The sequence below is a fragment of the Barbatula barbatula genome, assembly GCF_947034865.1.
Source record: "Barbatula barbatula genome assembly, chromosome: 4".
In the NCBI taxonomy this organism is placed as follows: Eukaryota; Metazoa; Chordata; class Actinopteri; order Cypriniformes; family Nemacheilidae; genus Barbatula; species Barbatula barbatula.
The window spans coordinates 8016015-8039307 of record NC_136768.1 but is presented as its reverse complement, the minus strand read 5'-3'; the positions used below and the strand labels follow the sequence as shown (position 1 = coordinate 8039307).

General features: G+C 39.0%; 1 protein-coding gene across 2 annotated transcripts in view; it reads left to right on the top strand.

Annotated features, from left to right (window-relative positions):
- The window catches only part of anks1b (ankyrin repeat and sterile alpha motif domain containing 1B), a 116427-nt gene that overhangs the window by 11046 nt on the left and 82088 nt on the right, over nt 1-23293 (top strand). For both annotated transcript variants that reach the window (XM_079454797.1, XM_079454796.1), the window contains exons 2-4: nt 15747-15827; nt 17437-17593; nt 22202-22498. In XM_079454797.1, the coding sequence (XP_079310923.1) occupies nt 15747-15827; nt 17437-17593; nt 22202-22498 (535 nt within the window). The remainder of the gene's footprint in view (nt 1-15746; nt 15828-17436; nt 17594-22201; nt 22499-23293) is intronic.

The following is a 23293-nucleotide window of genomic DNA, read 5'->3' as shown; positions in this document are numbered from 1 at the left end:
ACTACAGCAGCTGACACAGGACAAAGATGTTGTCGCATTTTCGCTTCTTTGCCGAAAGACATAATGTTTTTACGATACGCGCTCTGTACTTATATTAGTTATGTATACTATATTGCATTTCGGTCAATAGATCCTCCAAAAAATGACACACTTCTATATTTGAAACCCGCTTTGAATAAAAGCATATTTTAAATGAATTCATTTCGATGCAAAAAATATTTTGTAGCAGCACAACTCCACAAGTCAGTATAGAACTGAAAAGACTGGTTTTAATCCATATTTCAATATTTGTGGTTTTCCTTCATTCAACGTCACCTTATGGATTTATCAACTTTGTGTATCCAGGAATACATTTAATGTTTGATTATAAATAGTGTGTGAGAGGAAAAACACATTGCTCGGTTATATTCCTGCTATTTTCTGTGTGTATAAATGTGCGTGTCTCTAGACAGACGTTTACTCCAAGGTCATAGTTGCTGCTGGTGTCAGAGAGTACGCAGAGAAAAGACTCATGGGAAAATCTGAATGTTCCATGTGATTTGGAGGAAAACCTCTATATTGAGAACGTTTTTCTGCTTTATTTATGCAGTGCTTTGTTTTCTTTTGCAGACAGCTGTGTCTCTGCGATTTGTCGTGTTGATAGCATAGGATTTTCAAGGACCATATCTTTGTCTTACCCCATTCAAGCATAAAACCTCACTTAATGTTTTCTTAGAGTTATGTTGAAAATAAGTTAAATATCTAGACAGTGGGTTAGGAAAACAAAAATGAATTCAAGATATATTCGCTGAAAACAAGTCTTAAGATCTCACACAAGTAAATCTATCATGTTTTAAAGATGTTAAGGGGTGTTTTTACTGGAAAGCTAGACAAAATACCCGTTCCATATTTTACTTGAGTAGCGGAAGAGAAATGACTCTTTTTAAACATTGTGAAATATTCATGGCCCCCAGAGCAAAATGAAAAATGGCTACTTAATTTTTTCCTTTTAAAGCACTTTGATAGAGGTTTAATGCATAAGTGAGACGGACGCTAGTGTGAGAAACGTCCCACAATCCTCCAAATGTGCTTGATTCAGCTCAGTCTGTTTTGATCACACAGAGCATGGAGATCATTTGAGAGGGAGGAGCTGTAAAGGTAAATGATACTCTGTCTCTGTCTTTCTGTCTGGCTTTCTCTCATCTTTGTTTTTCTCTTTGTAGGTTTGTGAGTATGCGTGGTTGAAGGGAAAGGAAGGGAACCTCCACTGACCAGCCGGTACTATGATCCCTTAAATAGGGCACAGCTGGAAGTGAAATTCCCTCTGCTGTCTGAGAGAAATCAGCTCTGATGTGATTGTATTGAGACACGGAACTAACTTATTTGTCGAATCGCTGCTGTTGTTTGTGGAAGATGAAATCTGATTTATGAAACTGGTTTATTGATTGAACAAGAAGGAGAGTTGTTCGCCTTGTAGTTATTCTTTATTCTTCTGGCACATATGCTTATGTGAGAAATGTGGGTTTGAATCCAGCAAGTTACCCATAGGCCAGTCAGTTACTCAAGTTGCTTCAGTCACAACTATGAAAATGACTTGCAAAAAATGTAGGTCAGGAGTGTCAAACAGTCCTGTAGAGTGTAGTGGACTAGGTAAGGAGCTGTGTTAAAGGCAGAGTAGATCACTTGGAAAATACTAACGTTTGCCTGCTAGCAGTGCAATCATAGGACCCCTCCCTCTAGCGAATCACCATCCAAAGCCACGCCTCCTCCAAAACACATGAGCGCGTGCACAGACCAGAAGCTGTTGGATCGTTTCAGTGTAGTCATGTCACATTCACCGGTGAGAAAACATTAGAGTACAAAGAGAATTACATTACTAAAATATACGAATATCTCCAGGTACCTGCTCTCTGTCCGCCATTGTCCCGCTGCCATGAGCGCGCTGATGACGTATGATGTCTGCATGAACCAATACCAATGTTTCGGTTTACTTATTGATTGCTATCAGGATGATAAGAGACTTCCAACCAGCATGACAAAAAACTTTTCTGGACAGGATTGCCTACACTGCCTTTAAGACTTGTAATATAATGTTTAATACGCTGTCACAAAATACACGAATTAGACGAATACACAAATTCCTTTCCTGTTGTCTTATGAATTTCTACATGTAGAGAGTCAAAGAGGGGGATGGGTCAAGAGACCGAGCAAGTGAGATAGAGATAAATGGAGCAAGAGAGAGAGAGGAAACCAATTATATGCCCAATAACAGAGTGGTATGGATTTTCCTCTGGGCTTGTAGCCAATCTTTCTTTCTCTCTCTCATTCACTTTATTTCCTTCTACCTTTCTCTTTATCTCTCCGTCTCTCTGTATGTCCTTTTCTCCCTCTCTGTGTGTCTGATGTATGCTTGATTAAGTAAGGTGAATGAGCTATTGAAATGTGGCTGTTGGTATGTTTGATGGGAACGTTCGGGGATGTTTCATCAATACTTTTTATCCTGCTCAAAAACTCATTCACATACGCCTTCGTACAGGCACACACGCATGGACCTCCGTTAAATGAAGAAACCAGCTGGAATGCGTTCAATAAATCAATTGCATGACATGGAGACAATGGTCCTGATGACAGCTAAAGTGTTTGTCATCATCTTCGCCCATTTCTGTTAGGCCAAAACTCCACGTTAGTATACATTTTGGTCCAATATGTCATGAGTGAACAGTGGCATTTTATTGCATTTTTGCATTACTATTGCGGTTACAAACTCCAGTACTCTAGGGGTGATAGAATGAAAGAGTAAATATTTTGTGTTTTTTTAGGTCCTAATTTGGCTTATGGAGTTTCAACAACAACAAGTTTACATACATACATGGTGTAAAAACACTTTCATTTTTTAATAATAGGCAGTTCATCCAGTCTTTAATTTACCTCAATGCCCCTTTTAGCTTTCAGTCATCCTGGACTGAATGATTTGGACACACGCACTGTATCTGTTTATTGTGTGGTGTAGACATTTGACTGGTGAGTCATTCTGATATTCTATGCTAAACATCTAGGTGTGTTACGTGAGCTGGCCTCCATACTGCCTGTATTGTCAGATTTCATTTATTTTCTTCAGCTCTTTTACCCTCTGACTTTTCTTTGGACTGTGTGTGTGTGTCAGTGTGTGTGTGTGTGTGTGTGCGCGTGTCCCTGCAAGGCTGAATCGGTAAATGGGCCCCGTGCAGCAGAACAGCAAATGGGCTCTATGAAACAGTCACTTTACCTCATGAAACCATCATATTGCATTTGTACTTAAATTGCACCACTTTCATACCGTGTGTGTGTTATATAGATTTATGAGGGTGGGTCTTGTTGGTTGTCACTCATAAATGCTTTTTCCACTTTAGTTAGCACGACTTGCCTGCGACACGCGACAGTAGAGGGCTAGTCGTGTCTTGTTCGGCACACATGGACGTTTACACACCCCATTTGCGACAGCCAAGAGAACACCCTGCTGAATTTATGGATTGATATATTTTTTATGATGTCAGGCTGTTAGACATTTAATGGAGGCATTCAGAGATAAGAAATAAAAAGAAGAGCAAAAGGGGAATTCCAATGACCTGGCAACCCCCAGTTTAACAGATACGAGTCGAGGCTTCATTAAAGGAATACATCATTAAATAAAAATATGTATAAAAAGTATTCTGTCATGATTTATTTAACCTCATATCGGTCAAAACCTGTATATGACCCTTTTCTCTGTGGAGCACAAAAGAAGATATTTTCAGTAAGAATAAGATATCTCAGTTTTTTTGTGTCTATATAATGGAAGCGAGTGGGAATCAATGTTGTTTGGTTACCAACGTACTTGAAAATATCAGTGCTTGAACACATCATCTTGGTGTGGCAAGCCTGACATGTTGAGCCAGAAGAAAACAGTAGAGAAAGTTTGCAGTGTTCTTGCTACAGGCAAGTCTCGAAAAAGCCTTGCTGTGTGTGTTGGCTTTGGGACCACTTCTCTTGGACTGCCTCGAAAGGCCGTAAATAGCCTGGGAAACATTTTTATTAAGAGGCTGTGACACGCCAATCATCTAAATGACCCCCATCCACCAACACGCACACACACACACACACACACATACCGTACAGACTAATGGGTGTGTTTTTGTGTCAGAGTTCATTTAGGGATCTGTGTATTATTATGTTTATTGAGTTTGTTGCTGTGTGAAAGAAGCCTCATTCAGCCTTGGACTTATTCACAGTGATATAATACCGTTCTTTTAAAGGGGACATGTAACCGATTATACCCTGTTCTGAGGATGTTTTGCAACACACTCTGTAGATGCCAGACACAATGTTACTGCTATGTTTAACTGTGTATACGGTATTCAATTTATTTATATTACATGTCAAAATATCAAAATCATGTGGCAGCAGCGGACAAAGGATGCCAGGCTTTTGTTTTTTGCCAGAGCTCATTTCTATTTAGTTTTGCAGTTACTTTTAAACAATTGGATTCAAGGTCATCTGAGCTGATTTATAAACTCAGTTTATCTTAAATTCACACAGTTGTCTGCAAATTTTATTTAGATTTTTTTTGTGTACAATACACTTTTGGGTTATTTTCCACTTGGTACATTACCCTAAAACCTGATACTTTTTTTAGTACCACCTCAGTTGAGGTTCCAAGCGTACTGTACCGATACCAAAATGTTACGGCAGTAGAGGCGGTGCAACTAAGACGATAAGTTTATAATCCCCACCCACGTTGAAGCAGTACTAAACTGCTATGGCAAAGCACATTGAGCCGGAGTGAAGTGAGCTGTACCAAGATGAGTCGTACTAAACCTGACGGTACCATGCAGTGGAAAAGCGCCATAACGCTCTAAAGTAGGCGTGATGATAGATCTCAGAACTTATTGATGGTACTCACCTAAGACCTACATCAAGAAGATAACATGATATCCATCGGCACACAGCCGGCACAAAAACACTGGATTTTGTGTATCACGTGTGTTGATCCTTTATGTTTTACCATTCTGATTGAAAAGAGGCTGTGCCAGATCCATCACACTGTTCATAGTGGAAAGGAAATAACAATTACACAGATAGCTGCCTCTGTGTGATTGCTGGTGTTTGTTAAAGCAAGCATCACTCTTATCATTATTGTTGATATTATTGTCTGTGCTGTGAACATAAATTATGTCTCAAATTATGCAGCTTGTTGAGCAGAGATGATTTCCAAGCGATCGGGTGATAAACCAGTTGAAAAATACACTAGAAGTGCTAAGAGGGACCAGAGCCACATAGATTTAAGGATGAGAATGCCATATTTAAATTTGGGTTTGGACTCTTTGGGCAGGCATGATCCTATCTTACTTTTCTTTTTTGCTTGGTGGATCATAAACAGGCAGAAAATCTGGTTGATTTATGTCGAAGGATGGATGCAATTTGACTTGGGTCAGTAAGTAACCATCCACTTACGCAGAACACCCTAGTCAACGAACCCTGTCTTGACAGCAGTGCACTGCAATTTTTTGGTGGCAAAGTCATATTTTTATAAGTAATTTTGTCAATTTATTTAGTTTACTAATAAAAAAATATATATTTTGGCACACATTTTTTTATTAAAAGATTTGGACATCACGAGAAACATTTTTGTCAAGCGATCCTAAACTTTCGATCGGAAGTGTATATTGTACCACGGTAAAAAACAGCCCTGAAAAAACTTACTGGTGGAGCAAAAATGTACAGAAAATGTCAGCCAATCGCAAATTTGTTTATATTGCATCCCTTGCACATTTGTGCACTTATGTAGTGTGTGTGTGCATACACGTGTAACCGAGACAGATTATTAGTGGACAGCTGTTCTCACTATATTAGTGCTCTGTAAGTGATCTTCTCAGTCTGGTTTGCTATCATTAAGCCCTCACTACAAACCGACTCATCATTCTGCCTTTCTGAGCTTGTGTGTGCAAGGCAAGAGTTCATTAGAACAGTTTTACTATCCACTGTTTTAAAAGGCTAATGGCTCACTAATATAGATGTAATTAAAGTGTGCTGTGTGTGTCAGTGTGCTTTTGCATGATGTTGTGATTGTTTGTGCTTTTAATGCTGTGTGTTTCTTCTGCGTATGTATATTTTAAGCCACACTCTCGGAAATGAACCACAACATAATTATTGCTTATACCACTTGACAGTGTCAAGGATTTCTATGTGTGTACGCACTGTATGTGTAGGGGTTGTGTTTGTTACTTGCATGGATATTTTAGAGGGACATCCCCACTGGTGGTTCATATTCAAGTGTTCCTCCCAGGAACACGCAGGTGATGCTTTTGGTTTGGCGGTAGAGAGTTTTAAAGATGTCATTTAGTTGTTGTGTGTTAGTGGGAAAAATAAACGGTCTGCACGTGTGAGAAATGATCACACCCGATCCATCTGCTAATGCAGAGAAACGATTACACAGCTGTTTGCATGCATTTGATGCTTTCAATCCAAATAAGAAGAGTTCAGTGCAAGGTTATTTTAGTTAACTACAATTAAAACTTTGAAAATGTTCTGTTTATTGAAAACAAAAATAGCCTAAAACGATTGGAAAAACTTTAGACAAAAAATTAAATTAAAAAAAATTACTCTTATAAGGCAACATAACAAATAAACAAACAGTTTATAAAATGACAAAAGCATATCTAAAAATATCTAAAAAACTTAACATAAATTAACATAAAACTAAACATAATGTTTTTTATTTACATTTAAAAAAACAAGTAAAACAAAAATAAAAAAAACATAATAACTGATCAAACTTTGTTATTGTTGGGTGAAAATGTATGCAGAAAAATTGACATAAAATCATTATTCACTATACGGCATAAAAAACTGGGTAATAGTTGGAGATAATGAGGAAGTGATTTAACCTACTTTACCGTTGTATGTAGTGCTTGCTATTACTATAATACTGCTCATACTTATAACTGCAAAACTAAATGATAAATGATGGTATAGATGCGAAAGATACGAACTGCAACTTTAAAACAAAGTCCCAAACCATAATAAACGTCTGCGCACATCTTGGTCTACATGGTTTGTGCTATGGATATGAGTGATACCTCAAATCATGCCGTATGTGGAGGAGAGGTGTGCTATTTCTTTTCTGAGACTTGACATTTCTGCCTGGCGGAGGATAAAACAGGTGGAAATCCCTGGAGAGTCCTGAGACATCCAGGGACTGGTATATCATGAGACGGGTGATAAGCTCTTTTTACTTGGGTCAGTAGGAGGCCATTGGATTTAGCAACCACCTAAAAACGGACTCGGATTTACAAATACTTTTTTTGTGTTTGAATTGTATTGTATTATTAATATTATTGTATTTGTTGGGAGTTTTCACATTTTAGATTATTCTCTCTGTCTCTCTCTCTCTCTCCTTGCATCTGTTGTATTGTGATAAGATGCTCTTTGGTCACTGCAGCAGCTGCAGAAGATGGCCATGTAATGTCTGTCAAAGCGTAGAAAGCATCTTTTGGTCACAGATTGTCTATTTGTCACAAAAGCTTCTGTCAGTCTTAAGATTTTCAAACACAAAAGTGCCTGTCTGTCATTTACCGTATCTATTGTTTGAGCATCAACCTGTGAGTTTGTCTGTCAAGCACCTATCTGTCTGTCATCCCAGCATCCATCTGTTTTACACTGGATTGCAGCATCACAATGGATAGACAATGAGAATATGATCCTTTGTTATTTTCACAGAGATTTTTGTGGGTTTTCTTGGAAGTTTGCTTTTTTGCCTGCCTTTCTTAATCTTTTTCTTAATCTCTTGGTTAGTCTCTCTCCTTTTCTGCAGGAAATCTGGTTTTGTTCTCACGCTTAATGTGAAGTTAATTCAGCAAGGGCAGAGAGAATGAGCAAGCAAGCAAGCGCGAGATAGAAAGACAGAGAAAGACCAGCCTCTGCAATGCATCAGCAGATTCACCAAAAAAACGTGTTTAAATCACTCGTTTTTTTAGCATGTACTTTTATCTTTAAAAGGAGAGTTCTGCAATGACTGCTGATTTAAAGTCTCAGTGAAATTAAATAATACAATGCCTTTTTTTTCATGAAATACTGCAGCGTTAATTGTAAATAGTTTATCAATGTGGGTCATTCTCTTTTTAAAAATCGTGTGCCCTCACAATCTCCGGTTAAAATCTGAAATGCACTTACATAAATTAGACAGCTTGGGAGGAGCTTCTGTTAACTCCTCCCCTTCAACTGTCAGTCTGGTGCCAGTTCCATTTAAAAATGCAACGCCTGTTTTTACACATCTACTCAAATAGCAGAGAAAGGTGCAAGTTCCATTGCACTCTGGAACTGTCAAATCACGGAAGTAAAAACGATCGCAACTTACGGACCTCCCGTGAAATCCCCACATACTCTTAAAACTCGCAGATACAATGTTTTTCCAGTTTCGGGCGTTGGAGCCAATTCCATCTCCAGACAGATAGATGGCCTGTCCAATGCAGGGCGGTCCACGTACTAAAGATAATCAAATGGGTTTGAGACACCATGGCATTGAATAAAAGGTTTGATAGGACATTTATTTGAATGAGAGAATTCCATTAATGCTTGTTATCATGAGAGGTACAAAAAATACTTCATCATCAGCAGCTGATCTATTCTGAAGCATATTACATTAGACACGGCAGACTTTGATATCTGGATATGGGTTGAATTTCTCTGTAATCACACACAGAATCTAATGCATGCCGCAGATGTAACACAGCGTATAACATCAGCCCAGCGTCTACGGCGCAGCTGAGCAGAGACCTGCAATTATCGTCACGGCAAGTGCCCACCATTTGGAACTCATAACACTCACAACAGCAGATGCATACTGCATTTATACATACAGCAAACTCACTGCTCGGTGTAGAGAAATGCGTTATGTGCTTGTGTTTTGAATGTGTCCGAATGTCCACACATTATATCTATTATATTTTTGATGTATAATAGAATGTCCATTTTACAGAAAGACGCATGCATGCAATGTTTAACCACTGTGCTATTTTAGTGTGTTTGTGGCGTGAATGTCTCTTTTCTCCTCTAAACCGTCAGAGCTCAGCGGTTCTGCTTAGGTTGTGACTGAAGAGCTCTACTCCAAACAGAAGTCACACACATGCAAAATGCACAGGCTTTATTTTTCGAACCTGAAGGGGACTGGAGGGAGTGCTGCAGTGTTTGCTGCTGTCAGGGGTCGGCAGCTCTTTGACCTCCCAAGCGGTTTGACCTTTTACAGACTATCTATTATCTTCATACAGTATGTATGTATAACCGCTATAGTCTCACATATATATTCATATACACACGTGTACACATACACAGAGCAGAACTGTTCATTGTATATAGGAAGTGGCATACAGATACAGCAGCAAGACAAATGTGTCACATGCTTCATTTATAAAGTGGCCACATTTAAAAATGAAAGGGGGGCTTTATGGGTAATACTTTTGCTTGAGGCAACAATCATGTTTTGTGGTCTGCTATCAGCTCCTGCCATTCACAGATCCCGTCATCACTTTTCTAGTATTTCTCCAGAGAGAAGAAAAAGGGGTGATGATGAAAATGCAAAAGGTTCATGTACTCGTTCATATTTCCCTTTGTGATTATTTTTAATCAAAGCCAGACAAGGTGACCCTGTCCTGGTATTTTATGTCTGTGTGTGCGTGTGTGAGAGAGTGTTAGAAAGGCTGGTTCTGCTGGGAGAGTTTTTATGGGAGAGCTATTTTGATGGAGTTGATCGAGTAGAAGGCCAAACAGTCTATTGGTGTTAGAAATACTTTCTTGTGGCGAGATAATTGCACCCGGCTGTACAACTTTACATTTAACCCCTTTGATCACGCATGTGACCCTTGAAGTCACATGGTGGTCTGTCTTTCCAGTCAATTCTCTGTCTCTTTTAGCTTTCGGAGTTGAAGAACTTCATTGGCAGGATTTTTATGCAGTATTGCCAAATCAAAAGTATAAACAATAACAGAAACAATAGGCTACCAGCAAAATATACATAATTACTGGATACTAATAACTAGTTTATTAAAAAATATAAGTATTTTTCATTAAACATAACTCATCTCGACTATGTGTTTAGATTCCGCTCATTTTAACAGATGTCCTTGTGCATTATCCTTGAGATGATGTTTTTGCAATTTTTCTCCCGACTTTATAATTGTTTTTTAAACCATTTTTAGAATAATACAAATCACATTGGTAATAGACAGTTGACTGTCTCTTGTGTGTGGCACATGCTGCGTTTTTGATGTGTGTGTGTGTGTGTGTTGACGGTATAAGTGCTCTCAGAGGAGGAAGCGGATGTGTAGAGATGACACAGCTGCTCTCATTACAAATATTCCCCTCTCAAACGTCAATCCCATCATGCCTCTGCTGTCAACTGGTTACCATAGTGAATGACATAGACTCACACAAAGGTGTAGGAGGCCTGTTGTTTCCTCCGTAGGTACACACACAAATATTTCTCCATGCAGTATCAAGTAGAAAGCTAATAGAATAACTAAATCCATATAGCAAGGTGTCCACAGCAGTGTGTGTGTGTGTGTCTTTTATTTGTACATTTATATTTTCACTCCTTTATTAAGGTTTCTTGTACACTCCAGTGTCTGCCATTGGTTACGTCCACATTTCAATGTCAGACCGGATAGGATATTTTATATTAAAAACAGTTGAACCCATTTATATAAGCTGACAAAATGATGAACCAAATCACTTTCAGTAATCAACACTATTCTCCAGGCAGCTGTAAGTAACTATAGAGAGGTGATGGATCGCTGACCCAAGGGGTGGGGTTTTCTCTGATGCCCTGGAGACCTTAATCCTCTGTGGGGTGGGCACTAAGAGAGAGAGGAGCATGTTCGCCTCATCTTTTAGATCAGTAATCAATAGTTGAGGTCAGGTCAGGCTTATAAGCACCTCTTGTGGTCAACAGACAAGGTTTTTCTTCATCCCACCCACACTTTCATCTCCAGCGGATCAAAGCTAAATCTGGATTAAGTGTCTGGTTTTTAGTCATTTGGCAGGTGCGGATGGCAACCACTCTTTGTTTGAGAAAACATTGAATTGTGTTTATAAATATCTATGGTGATTGTTTGAATTAGGTTTGAGATATAATGTTATTCAAAACAATAGGGTTTGGTTATGGTTGTACTTTTGAAATATTTAAATATTAAAACACAATAAGTCTGTTTCAAAATAGAGGGGATTTAAGGGCAAGTTGTTTCGAAAGGTTCTAAGATGCATGCAATTACATGATGTTTATGTGTGCAATTTGTTTGTTTGCTTATTAGAGTATTAAATTCAGATTCATTTTTATTTTATACCACTTTTCACAATTTTACGTTCACAGTTTGTTGGTACAGACAGTAGTGACATAAAGAGAGTACATAAACGGGTAAAAACAAATCAGAGGAAATAGAAAAAAGTGAAATGTATAAAATACATTGTCGTTGGCAGTTTCTCTTAGGATGTATATTAGCGTTTACTGTAAACATTATGGTTTTAGTAGGACTATACTTATAGCGGTAATACTATGAGCAAGTACTTGATTCTTGTATATATGGTCACATAGTAAATTTTAAACAGGCAGGTCCATACATGCCAAGCATAAAAAATGCCAGTATCACATCATCAGCTTGGCATCATCCGACTCGATTTGTGATCCTATTTCAGGATGCTGTTTAGAAACCAACCTGCCTGTGTAGACAGTGTTTGGACAGCCAAGCAGCTTACTATGTTTCGGATAAAGCTACTGTAAAAGCATACAGCAGTCAAAGCTGAAACAGATGTGTGACAGGCTGGCCAGGGAGGCAGCATGCATTGTGGGATAGTGGTGGGGAAATATTGGCGTGAACGCCGATATGAAGTAACCACACAGGATACAACACTCCACACTTAACTGGCTGCACAACATACACACACATTCTGGCGTTCCTACTATATGCTAGTTTGTGCCAAGATCCGTTAAGTCATTGTTTCGCCCCCAAGGGGAGACTGAAAGGGACAGTTCACTCACCCAAAATAAAATGATGTCATCATTTACACACCCTCAGGTTGTTCCAAAACTGTATACATTTCTTTGTTCTGCTAAAAACAGATTAAGTCAATTGGAAGAATGTCGGTAACCAAACAGATCTCATCCCCCATTTACTGCCATAGTAGGGAAATGGGAGTCAATGGGGGATGAGATCCGTTTGGTTACCGGCATTCGTTCCCTTGTGTTGGGGTTTCCGATTCAACTTTGCTTACGTAATGAGCTGCCTGTTAAAATCTAAATTCGACTTCTGTTCAAATAATTTGGCAGCACTGCATATACAAAGTCTGTTTAACACATTCGCACAGGCACGCTTGCAGACTACAGTCTTCCCTCGTGGGCTTACGTATTAGATGTGAGCTGGCAGCACACAACATCCAGCAAGTGTGTGTGGGCACTTTCGACGCCGGTGATGTATGTTAAAACAAATTGTTTCAACATTAATCAACGTTATTTACTGTATCGTATCGTGCTGAGAAACGGCCGCTTATAATGAAACAGACCGCAGGTAGAAAGTGCAGAAAGATCTGACAAGATGGGATTAATGCCAACCTGAGTCGTGCCAGAGTTTGTTGAGCGTGTTTATATGTCTGTGATCTTTCATGAGAAGGCCACACATGCCCAATAACGCTCACCAGGCTCATGGGAGAATCAATGACATCAGTGCATTTCCTGGGGCCTAAGGATACAGTGCGGTTATTGATTGCTCGTGTCTGGTTTTAATTATACTCCAGTGGGAATGAAAGCAGCTCAGCAGATCCTGCCAATCAATCGCATCTTGTCACTTTGGAGAATATGGGCATTTCGGACAATCAGAACGTACTTTTTGAAAAGAGATATAGCGTGCTTTGTTAAAACAATAGAGAATTTAAAAGGATGGTTAGCACAAAAATTATTTCAGCATTTACTCAAAATAAGATATTTTGAAGAATGTTGGCAGCCAAACAACACTAGACGTCCATTGACCGGCATTTTTTGGTCACAAAACCAAAAAGACATTTCTCAAAAGATCTTTTGGGTTCCACAGAAGAGAAAAGTCATATATAAATATATTGAACACTATGTTGATCAGTTTGGTTCAGTATTTAAAAGTTGTCACTAACACAAATGTCTGAAATGAATGCGAAGTGCACCAATCATTTGTGGAAAATACAAAAAAGGGATTAAGAATAGAAGCGATAACTGTTTAACTGCAGTGTGTGTGTGGCCATCAAGCCTACAAAATGTTTTGAGAGATAAGTTTGTGTCTGTGAGTGTGTTTGTGTGTGTGTTTGTGTCTGGAGAGCAGTTGTCAGCTCTCAGTAGGAGCTTATTTAAGCGTCTCTTTCTCCCGTTCTCTACCTGCATTCATATCCTCCTCTTCAATAAACCCTCCCTCGTGTGCTTCCAACTACTCAAGATTTCACATTGCGTAGCTGTGCCAATTAGCTTTGCGCTGCCTTGAGTGTGTATGTGTGAGATTGGGTAAAACTGATATACTGGATGCAGCGCTGCACCTCGGTGCTCACCACACACACACGGGATGACCCTCACAGCGACGGCAGGGCTTTCCCTAGCTATGTGCATGTGTGTGAGGAAAAAGATGCATTCGAGGGAATTTTCGACGTCTCTCCAAAATCATCAGAACATAAATCATTTTTGTTTTACCAGAAATGATCCGATCTGCTTCAAACCATGACCCCTGATAAAAAGCGTTACATATGTACATATGACGTACGTTATGCTACATATGTGAAGGAAATACCCTGCATAGCTGCCTAATGTTTTAAGGAACAGTATCAGTATTCTCTGATGTTCATTTTAGATGCACAACAGCAGGAACAAGATTGAAAAATGTGATGTGAAATTTAACATGTAAATGTGGGAAATGCTGAAAATCCAGATGAAATAGGACACACACAGTTCTGTAATGGGAACTGTCTGTCATTTTTAAAGGTCCGGTGTATAAAATGTAGCGAACCACCACGGTGGCTGGATAGAACTAAGATGCTGTTACGTTTTTGCTTCTTTGCCGAAGGAGATGACGTATTCACGAAACTTGTTTTGTAGAGTAGATTGTCCGTTTAGGGCTACTGTAAAAAGTAATATTGCAGATCGGGTTTGAGTATTTCTTTATATGCATGGGATTGAAAGACCAGGTATCCTTTGTGGGTGTCCCGATGTACCATTTTAAATAAAACCTTCAGAAATGTCTTTCCCGATATACTTATTAGCACATTTTACAAAATGTGAGACGAGTAACAATTATTTTCTGTGGTTATCGACTGTGTGTCACAGAAGCAGTCAACAAGAGATAACTGGACCCGTAACATTAGTTTAAAGGGTTTTTCTCATTCACTGTCTAATGTTGTTTCCGCCGACGATTGGAATGACTGTAAATATGTTATCATGGAACAGTTTGTGTTGGTTTCCTGATGTCCTGTGATGGCTGGCCATGTTTTGAGTCATGTATAGTGGATCAGGTTATTTGTCTATCCAGTGTCTGTCTGTGGTGAGTATGCATATCAGTCTAGACATCGGCTCTATTGACTGCTCGTGATCCAGTTATGTACTTCTGCTGCAGTGTGTTGGGGGGATGTCCCATCGAATCCCTCGTAATAGCCATTGGTCCCCATGAGGAAAATGACTTTACAAGCATAATAAATTATGTCTTAATGAAGATGTCAAATGTAGAAAGGTTTATGTGAGGATTAGGTTTAAGAATTGGTGCCGGCAGGGCTTCTACTAGATTTCACAGGGCAAAATGGGACTGATTCCTGGTTCTGGGGTACCATCAGCACTACATATTTTGTCTTCCAGATGCACATGAATTGTGACATCGAAACAGAGACATCAAAAATGTGGAGTTTTGAGGGTACTTCAGGACAAGAATTGGAAAATACTGGAGATAGGAAATATAATTAAGAATACAAGCAGAATATGTGTGTTCGTGTTTGAAAAAGAAACTGTCTCCAATTGCTCTGTTTTTCTGTTTTAGTTTGTGTACCTTCTTTATACTCTATTTAATATTGTTGCCTCACTAATATTTAAATTGATTTGGATTAAAGCATCTGCTGAATAAATACAAAATAAATAACTTTAATTTAAAAGGAGAGTAATACAAATTTGCGCTTTATTGTATAAAGTCCTTTCTGCTCGTTCTTAAATGGAAATGAATGATGTTCTTGGGTGGCACAGCAAGGGGTACATACCTACCCAGTCATCCACAAAGAGTTATTAGTTATTATTTTTCGCAATTATTAACATAATTACTACTAGATACATATTTATCCATGATGTAGGAGTTATGCGTAAGCATCTGAACCCTTTTTAAAAATCTAAAGAAAAACAAGCGCCATTATTTATCAATAAAAACATAAGCAGAAAGAGAACTAATAGCTTGTTGCATATTTTATGGAGTTATAGACCTTAAAGTCTATAATGGATCTGTTATTAAAATTCACCAGGCTTGTTTAACTATGGCGGTTAGAATAATAAAGACCTTGGATTTTTTTGTTTGAGATGCTTGAGTATATCTCCACAGTATTTTAAAGTGTTTTATCGATAAATGTCAAATGTCCAAAAAAACAGGAGAGGGGTTTTTCATAACAGTTCTGGCATGAGTGTGATGGAGTGATGTCAGCTCATGACATGTGGTTGTTTAGTAGTTTGTTCTTGTGGTTGTGTGTTTATTGAACTGTACTGACATATCTTCTCTTCTCTGTAGTATGTGGAGAGGACTCAATGTGAATTGTGCAGACGGCTCTGGATACACACCTTTGCACCACGCATCTCTGAATGGACACAGGTAACAACATCTTCATGCATGCTTCATCTAATAATAACTGTAAACAAGAAGTACTATGCAATACAGTGCTTTGAAAAAGTTGTGAGTATGCAGGTAGTTGAAAAATATATTGTGACATATATTATGCAGTTATTTTGTGTTCATCATATATTTATTTAGTAATTTATTATTTTGTATTATTGATATTTATATTCCTTAGAGAGATTTTTTTTCATTGCACATTTTTCATTTTTGCTGTCACAGTATAGGACACATTTATGGTTTATTTGTCAACTACCTGACCGGTATACATTTTTCCAGTGTTTCTAAAATAGAAAAGAGTTATTTGTATTGTTTTATGTTAATGTGATTGTGACCTGGGGCCCGTTCTTCGTATGTAGCTTAATACATCCAAGATCAAATGACACATCCGATTAGATCTGGCTAATTCGGTTCTTCGAGCGCACGTGTTGTGTATTATAAGTATAGCTGGATTTAATTGTCTGAGATCATCAAGCGTTCGCTCTGTTTGGACACACGTCATATATCGATAGAAGAACTATTGATCAGCAACGCTGCTGTCGGTAATTTTTGGTAGCATAGTCTTTAGTTTCCTTATATAATATTTATTGGTAGAAAAACAGTGTAACAAGCTGGGGTCTTAAGAGTCTGAAATACCAAAACTTAGCAAATGGCAGGACAGACTGTATATTCTATCAGTTCCATGTATAATATTATATTACAATAAATATTGTTATAAAAGCAACACACCGCTATAATTACATGTTCAATTCTCAAAGCTCTTTCTATTAATCCTGTACCTTGCACAACAAGTTGCTTTTGTATGAATAAAGACGACTTGAGTGCGTCATGCTTACAAGAAATAAAACTGCTCCCGAGCAGGGTTAAGATAACGGACCTGTTGCTAAATCCAGGACGTGCGTCGAAGAACCGAACAAGTCAAGATAATGCAAAATCGTCAACAATCCAATCTAGTAGCTAACCGAGTTAGTGTGGTACGAAGAACGGGCCCCTGGTGTCAAACAAAACAATTACATTTGTTGAGTTAACAATAAACCAAATAAATGAATTGATATATGTGTGCATGTGCTTTTCCTGCTTATGCCTACTGATTCCAGAGGTGTCATTCAACCCGGTTTATAGGATTTTGTGTTATGGAGGTGGAGTCAGATTAAGATGGGGGTGGAATTAGATTAAGGGGGAATTCAAATCAGATTATTTTGGGGTTTTAGATGGTTTAGATGATTTTGACGTTTACTGTCAAAATGCTAGCATGCGAGAGGGATGTATGATGTATTATGAATGGAGAACAATTTCCCCACAGTGCTTCACAAGTCAAATAAAACCAAACCCAAACATTCTGTACTTTATATAATGTTTTTGTTACAAACACTAGTCTTTCATTTATTTTGCAAACAGATTATCCTGTTTGTGTTTTAGGCAGGTCAGGGTGCTTAAATGGACAGAGTCACGTTTTTTAAGTGAAACAGAGCTACAGCTGTTCTCCCTGTAGGAATATGAGGAGCTATTTTTAACTTAAAAAAGTGACTCATTTGTTCTTTAAGAATGACCAAAAAGTGAGTCTGTCCTTTGTGCATCTTTCTTTCAGGGATGTGGTGTTGAAGTTGTTGCAGTATGAAGCCTCTACTAATATAGCAGACAGCAAGGGATGTTTTCCTCTGCATCTGGCAGCGTGGAGAGGTGACGTGGACATCGTCCAGATCCTTATTCACCATGGACCATCCCACAGCAGGGTTAATGAACAGGTACATGCACACATGATCATACAGTTGTATGCAAAAAGTTAGAGAAGCACTTTTCTGTAAACAATGTAAACACACACTTGCCGCCTTTGCCCCGAAACACACGCAAACAAGGTTTTGACATCTGTTCCCCAAATCCCAGACTGCTGACGGGCTGATGATGGGTTTGTTTAGTTTATTCAGATCATCTGTTTGAAAGGTCTGTATTTACCCGCAGGCGAAATTCTGTCTCAGTCCAAGACAGAGTCTTCCCTCGTTTTCAATGACCAATTCTTGAGTGCATCTTTGTTGCTTTCGCCTTATTTTACATCATTCCATCTAAATGTGTTTTGGAGCAGGGTTGTCGCTTTAATTCAAAGCTTTTGGGACAAAAATGCTTATAGGTGGGTTTACCTAGGGCCAACGATATAGCATTGTCAAAGAGGATCTTAATTGGGTCCCCTTGTCACTGGGACAATGTTGCCAGTTTCCAAGCCCCCACATAAAATCCCCTCGCTTTAGAAGCCATACGCAATGTAATGGGTAATACATACATTAGACCCGACAACACATACAGCCTGTGGCAGAAAGATTATGGCATATATATACTGTACAGTACAGTTTGAAATGCTAAACACTTTATGAGTCATGTGAATGTGATATTCATATTTTGTGTTAGAGGGTATGGCAATATATCAGCGCGGCTATATACAGGCTGTTTATAGTCCCATCACTATGTGTTTTATAGGTTTTACGCTGACACAAACACAAACAGGCTGTAAACCCTCCAGTATGGGGTGTGAACCCGATTAGCTGAATGGCAGAAAGCTATTTGCTGGTCACTTGAATTTATGTTTATGGTGATATTACAGAAATCTTATGATGGGAAAGGGAAAACGGCCAGCAAGTTAACTCCTTACATACATCTTAAGAGAGTTGGTATGTATGGAAAAGCTCAAATGAAATATAATTCCTAGGCTTCTGTTTGTATTATTTACATAGTTTGTGTGTTTTGTATACATTTGTGTGCCGTTTGTTGAACCATCTCACATACATATCTACTATATAGTGTATGTGCATTAGTTTAAGTTCTACATGTTCCGTCCAGATTTGTAAATGTGATGAAACCGGATAGCTTCCATTAATCATTCTTCCGTTTGGAAGGACAGGAAATCAATCTTGACGCTCTGCGCATTAAGGCCGCGTTCATATTGATATTAAGATCCGCCTCAAATGCACCTGCAGGAGATTTGTCACACAGCAATCTTTGTTCTCACTCGAAAGAAAGGACATAACAGCCACCGACAGGCCTATTTTGCCGCATGTGGCCGTATATTAAGTCAAGTCTGTGCTTATTTACTTTGAAGAGTACCTACTTATACGTTTCTAATATTCCAAGTGAGATGGTGCCAGAGGAGAGAGTGTTTCCCTCTTTAAATACTCTTTGATACACCTAAACCAAGGTCATGAACAGAGCCTTAATGGCCAAGATGCCCAGTTTCTGATCAGACTCGACCTTAAATAAAGACGTGTTTTCTGAATAAGAGGCTCTAGAGCTATTAAAATAATGAAAAGACTGAAATGTTTTTGTTGCCTGACATGGTTATTCAGAGATGTGTGAATCTTGTGAGCATCTGCCAAATGCATAAATGTAAATCTAAAACTAAATTTTGATATTGTTTCACACAGAAGAAGTAAAACCCGAAAGTGTATCTATAAACTGTATATATATATAGTCAAAATTCTTTGCATCTACATAATTGAAAGTGCTGCTGTAGATACCGGTCACTAGCCCAGCAAATGTTTAGTTTACTTTTTGTTTCAACGGGCGAGTAGATTGCTGCTTTAATTGATGCATAATAAAAGTTTTCTTTGGAAAAGATTATTGAAAAACACATTTACATAATAAACAACATATTTTATTTTGAAGTTGCAAAATGCAACTAGCAAAAAAAAGAGTTCAAGTTGGTCCCTGGTCTGTTTATACTCAAGTAACCAGTATATTAAAGGGGATTGTTTATCCTTGAATGGTAATGTAGGTGTGTGTGTTAAGCATATGTCATGCTATGCGGAGTGTTTGTGTGTTTGCGAGAGAGAGAGAGTCTGAGAAAGTCGCTGGATTTGTGCAAGTGTTAGTCAGGAATGTTTTGTTTTCTGGCTGGGAGGACAAAAGGTTACGGTATTTCTCTCACTCCAGCCCCTCAAAGCAGGCTTATGAAGCCCCCCCCCTCTCTCTCTCTCTCTCACTTACACACACACACACACAGCTTTACCCAGATGTGTTTTTGAGTCACGGTGTCAAATCCACCATGTTAACACACTCACCCATTTCTCTATAGCACAGGTCAGTAGTATGAGGTCACTTCCTCCCTTGGCTGAACAAGTACTTTGTGTTTGTGTTAAACACTAATACGTAAAAACGTGTTCTACCCATCATCACCCCTGGACCGAGCTTCTGGAGATTAAATTGACATGGTTGAATTATTCAACATATTTGATTCCAGACCAAATCCAGATTAAACCGAACCGTATTGTGCAGCCAGATCTCCCCCACACCGCCTCTGTCCTCTCATGGGCCAGACCGTCTGTCTATACATCTGCTTTTGTGTTCCACGAACAGAGCAGTCAAATATAACAGGGTCCTCATCCGGGGATAGATGGTGCGAACAAAGCGCTTTAGTCACGGGTGTTTATCTATTCTCGACTTCAACTGCGTGTTTTATGTCTTTTAAAATCGTGCTTGATATGTCATCGCTGTTACGTTCTAGTTCATTTTCTGAATGCGGATGCCGTTTTTCGGGTGTTTTATCATGACAGGCTGTCTTGGATATGAACGAATAGGGCTCCTGCAAAAATGTGTCCCACTGTCTCTCTGGATTGTGTGCGGTCTCACACAATGGAGATTTCTCTCAAACTTCAGGAAATGATTGTGTGTGTGTGTGTGTGTGTGTTCTGTTTGGTGCCTGAAAATGGGAGATTAAAGGAAGACAAGCAGGGAAGAGAGTAAGATGGAGCGATATCTGTTTGCTCTATCAGGTCTGTTTCTCTTTGCTGCTTCAGGGACTGGAGTCTCTTATCATTTTAAATCGCGTTTGGATAATTAAAGAACCCATTTGCTTCAAATAAATCTTCCTTGCCGGATCTTATTTTATTGACAGGCTTGCTTGAATGTTGCTTTTGTCTTTATTTTGCAGACATAACTGCACGTTTCTTGCTTATTCGACAACCCTTCTTAATGTGCACACACAGTCATGAGATCAATGTTAATTCTGGCAGTAGAGGGCACTGTTGACTTATTTCAAGTTTATCATGTTCATTGATACATACAGGTCATTTTTACATTTATGCATTTTCCAGATGCTTTTGTCCAAACCGAGTTGCAGTGCATGCTTTTTTAATCTGCATGTATGATTCCGGATATAATTTTTTAATCCGTACTGTATGTTCGATTCCTGGGATTGGAACACACAACCTTTGTGCTGCTTCTGAACAGGAACAAACAGTTCTTCTGTTACTTTTCATATTTTCGCTAGATTTGTTTGTTTGCTAGCAGGGCTGTTTGCTCAGATAAGTGTTTGGGTATTGTATCTAAGGTAATGGGCTTCAACAAACCCCTGAATCTGAAATATTAGTCATAACTCATGTTGTGCTGCGCTGTTTGTGCTACAGACATGAATAATGCTTTAAATTGTCGAGGAGAGGTTTGCCATCACTCTCCAAGCCTTGACTGGCAATTTGTGACTGGCAAATGATAAATTGAGCTATTACATACCATTAAGAAAATGTATATTGATGGAGGTCAACATGTTATAAAGACCAGCATATTATAGAAACATGGAGAAACACTCTTTTGACTTGGAATATAGCAATCGTCTAGAAAACCATAGCAAATGCACACAAACCTTTTGGATCACCTTAGCAACCAACACAAACCTCCTTAGCGACTGTGTTGGATATTGTCTATGGCAGTGGTTCTTAAGGTTTTTGTTGTAAGGCCCCCTTTGTGTAGAGTGCATCGCTTTGCGGCCCCCCAAATATCTTAAACTTCTAATTGAATTATACCAAAAACATATTCAGTTATACAATGCTGGAACATCAGTTATTTTTCTGATGTTTGATTGCATAAATGTATGATACATTTCTATAATTCATAAAATTCCACAAAATCTGTTGCCCCCCTGGATCCATTTTGCCCCCAGTTTGAGAACCACTGGTCGTAATGTATTTTCTATCCTTTTGTTTGCTCTTATGTTACAATAAGCACTGGTATTAGATCTGTCATCACATAACTATATGATGACAACACGGGGTGATTTGCTAATACATCCAGATTTCACCTTCAAGTGCTGTAATTGGTCTCTTTAACCATCTGTGATTGATCGACGCAATCGCTAAGTATCTGCACCATTAATGCAGCGGAGCTGTTTAAAATGCTAGTAAAGATGTCTTTCGCCTTGTTGCGTGCAAAAAGACCCATCAGGCGCCTGGGTTGTCCTTGCAATGCATGATGGGATGTGTTATTTAGGACGGCAGGTGATTTACAGTCAGTTGTCACGGTATTGGCTGATTGATAGTTAATGTCTTTATTATGATGTTATTGTAACAAGCTGTCTTTCTCTGACCTTCTAACAGAACCATGAGAAGGAGACGGCCCTGCATTGCGCCGCTCAGTACGGCCACTCCGAGGTGGTCCGCGTATTGCTACAGGAGCTGACCGACCCCAGCATGAGGAACAGCCGAGGGGAGACGCCGCTGGACCTCGCCGCCCTATACGGCCGCCTGCAAGTGGTCCGCATGCTGCTGAGCGCCCACCCCAACCTCATGAGCTGCAACACACGCAAACACACGCCTCTCCACCTGGCTGCGAGAAATGGCCATCACGCTACCGTCCAGGTTCTGCTGGAGGCCGGGATGGATGTAAACACGCAGGTGCGTACATGATGGTTGCCATATCCTCTTCCAAATGTTAGATACAGTTTCTCACACCAGCTCTATGAAGTCCTGTGTGGTGTTGGAGAGAAAGAGAGAGAGAGAGTGGTTTAAGCGCTCTGATGGATGAATAATTAATGTAGTTGTGGGAGAGCGGAGTAGAGGAACACTCTGTTCTCAGTGCAGGGTTTTCTCGGACAACCCCATGTGTTCATAGGGGAGGTTACTTAGTGATACATTGTTCCTAGACTTGACCCGAATCTGATTAAATTTCCCTTTGGGGACCCCCTTCAACTTTAAAAACGATTCATAAATAAAAGATTGATCATTTTAAAATGCCAAAGGCATTACAGTAGGTCCTTAAAAATGTTTAGTTTTACTACAGCAAGTGAAACTCAATTGCTCAATGATATATATATATATATACACGTCCCTTATGGAAGGCAGTGCCTAATGAATTACTGATGACATAGTCATACTCTTTGTGTTACATGGAATGTCTTTATTTTGTGTGTCAATGTGCGTGGACACAAATATCTTCTGTGATGTTCATTTTTTACTGCATCAAATCAAATGTGCGTCTGTGTGTGAGAGAGTGCTCAGAGAAATCTTTGAATCCACGGATTGGCCAACCTCTCTCTTTCTCTTTCTCTGTCTATCTCTGTCTGTGCTGTGACAGTATATATCAATACAGTTGTACTTTAGTGTACTGGTGGAACTCTTCACACAAGAATGAAGTACCAAAAAAAACCTCTCAAACCTATTTGCACATTTTTACAGTTTAGCCGAAGCAGA